The 2,009-nt window shown below is 36.1% G+C and overlaps 1 protein-coding gene across 1 annotated transcript; it reads right to left on the bottom strand.

Annotated features, from left to right (window-relative positions):
• Positions 1 to 4: 4 nt before the first annotated feature.
• On the bottom strand, positions 5 to 1,219 carry LOC119345739 (putative disease resistance protein At3g14460; the record flags this gene model as incomplete). The annotated part of the gene is made up of 1 exon (XM_037615659.1): positions 5 to 1,219. A coding segment is annotated over exon 1 (1,056 nt), but the record flags the coding sequence as incomplete, so codon positions are not given.
• Between the last annotated feature and the right edge of the window lie 790 nt (positions 1,220 to 2,009).

Genomic DNA, 2,009 nt, shown 5'->3' on the forward strand with positions numbered 1-2,009 from the left:
TGAACCTGCTGCTTGGTAACGCTTGGAGTGAGATAAGCCTGCCTATGCTCGGACATTCCAAGTTCTCACAAATTATGTACCGCAGGTTGATAAGGTTATCAAGTGTAAATTCCCAAATTTGGCCATGGCCATGACGACCAAAGTCCAGCAGCTGGATATGGTGAAGTTTCTTAGTTAGTGTGCTTGGTAAAATTACGGTGCATTCGAATGTCCTGAAAGAAAGATAGCATAGGTCCTTTAACTGGCCAATGGATTCTGGTATCGAGAACTTCTTGGGTTTGGTGATTTCAAGATGTTCCCGGCTAAAAGCAACCGCCAGTACCTGCAATTTTTGCAGCCCCTTGCATATATTGTCAATGACGTTTTCCTCAACTGTAGTACCCTTTTCAACAACATAAATTATGAGTGTTTGTAAATTTTCCAATCCAAGGATCTTTTCAGTAATCAATTCTCCATCATAATTCTCTACAAGAAGATGGCAGACGTCTTGGGGAACATCTCCTTTCCATCCTTCTCCTCTCTGACTCCTTGCATTCTCGATTCTGAAGCATTCCGTTCCACTAATCTTGTCTAATAAATCATGCAACAAGTCAGGAATTGTAAACCAATCAGGCCATTCTCCTCCTTGCTGAAGAAATGAGCATGACACTAACTCCTGAAAATAACTCTCAGCTATATCTTCCATGTCCTCCGTTGCACAACTGGTCTTTATAAACCCTTGTGCTACCCACAAGCGAACTAACACATCCCTTCTTAACTTGGATCTCTTGGGGAAAATACTGCAATATTTGAAGCTTCGCTGGAGATCTGGATTAAGTTGTTGATACCTCAACCAAAGAGCACCCATGGTCTCATTCAATATTTCCGGATTAAACTGCTGATAATAACATGGAATTAGCACTTTGGATGAATAATATAGTGATATTTGTCTATGGAACATAAATTTATAATTTAATTTAGAATGCTTGCATGGCATTAGTATGTAAAATATGGGTGCAACCAAATGTTCCCAAGAGTCCAAAAACAAATACGTTTTACATAGATACAAATTTGTGCTCATTTCGTGGGTGCAAACTTTCACGACAATATGAACTATTTTGAACTGAAAAGAAAAAAAAATATGTTTAAAAAAAAGAACTTTCGTGAAACATTTCTATCTACAGAATATTTATGTTGTAAATAGGGAAAACTTTGTTTTTGCCACTCTAGGTTTTGACCACTTTGCTTATGCCACTCTAGAATTTGACATTTCACTTTTGCCACTCTTAGTTTTTGATAATACATCACAATTGCCATTCTGTGGCAAAATCAATAATTTAAGACTGGCAATTGTGATACATTGTCAAAATATCTTAATATACCCATGATCAATAGACGGCCCAAATAAAAAAAACTCATAGGAGGTTGATAATCTATCACCGACTCCGGCCATATCTATGCACCGAAGGTATGTGGTTTTGGGCCATTGGATGGGAAAGTGTCCCGCAAGATTCATGAATAAGTTGGGATATATCATATTTGTAGCAATAGCCTTGTATTGTACGAAAATCTACCTGCACTTTAGCCCTTCGGGTTCCTGGTTTCTACTATTGTTGCAAAATAATCGTTTAATTCTCACCCATAGTCCATTTAAGAAAATTAACCCGAGATTTTATCTCATCTAAAATTTAATAAAACTTAAATGAGTTTCACCATCAAGTTTCATATCCAAAACATGATGAAACTGATCACGAAAAAAAAACAAGTTAAATTTGATGAATCTTAGTTTTATATATCAACCGTAGTTTAGAAAAATTGCCACAAACTGTGGTGCAAGTTGATTTTAATTAAATACAAGCTTTTTAAAAAAATATGTCAGTTGTCAATTGATCATGTCCATCACTTCATCATCCAATGGTTGCTAATGTATGTGTGCATCCGATAAACAAATTCACTTGGTGAACTAGATATTGTCACAAAGAGGAAAGTAGGACATCTTAAAAATGCTCAAAACATAAATACATTAACAT

Source organism: Triticum dicoccoides, unplaced genomic scaffold (genome assembly GCF_002162155.2).
Source record: "Triticum dicoccoides isolate Atlit2015 ecotype Zavitan unplaced genomic scaffold, WEW_v2.0 scaffold27482, whole genome shotgun sequence".
Classification (NCBI taxonomy): Eukaryota; Viridiplantae; Streptophyta; class Magnoliopsida; order Poales; family Poaceae; genus Triticum; species Triticum dicoccoides.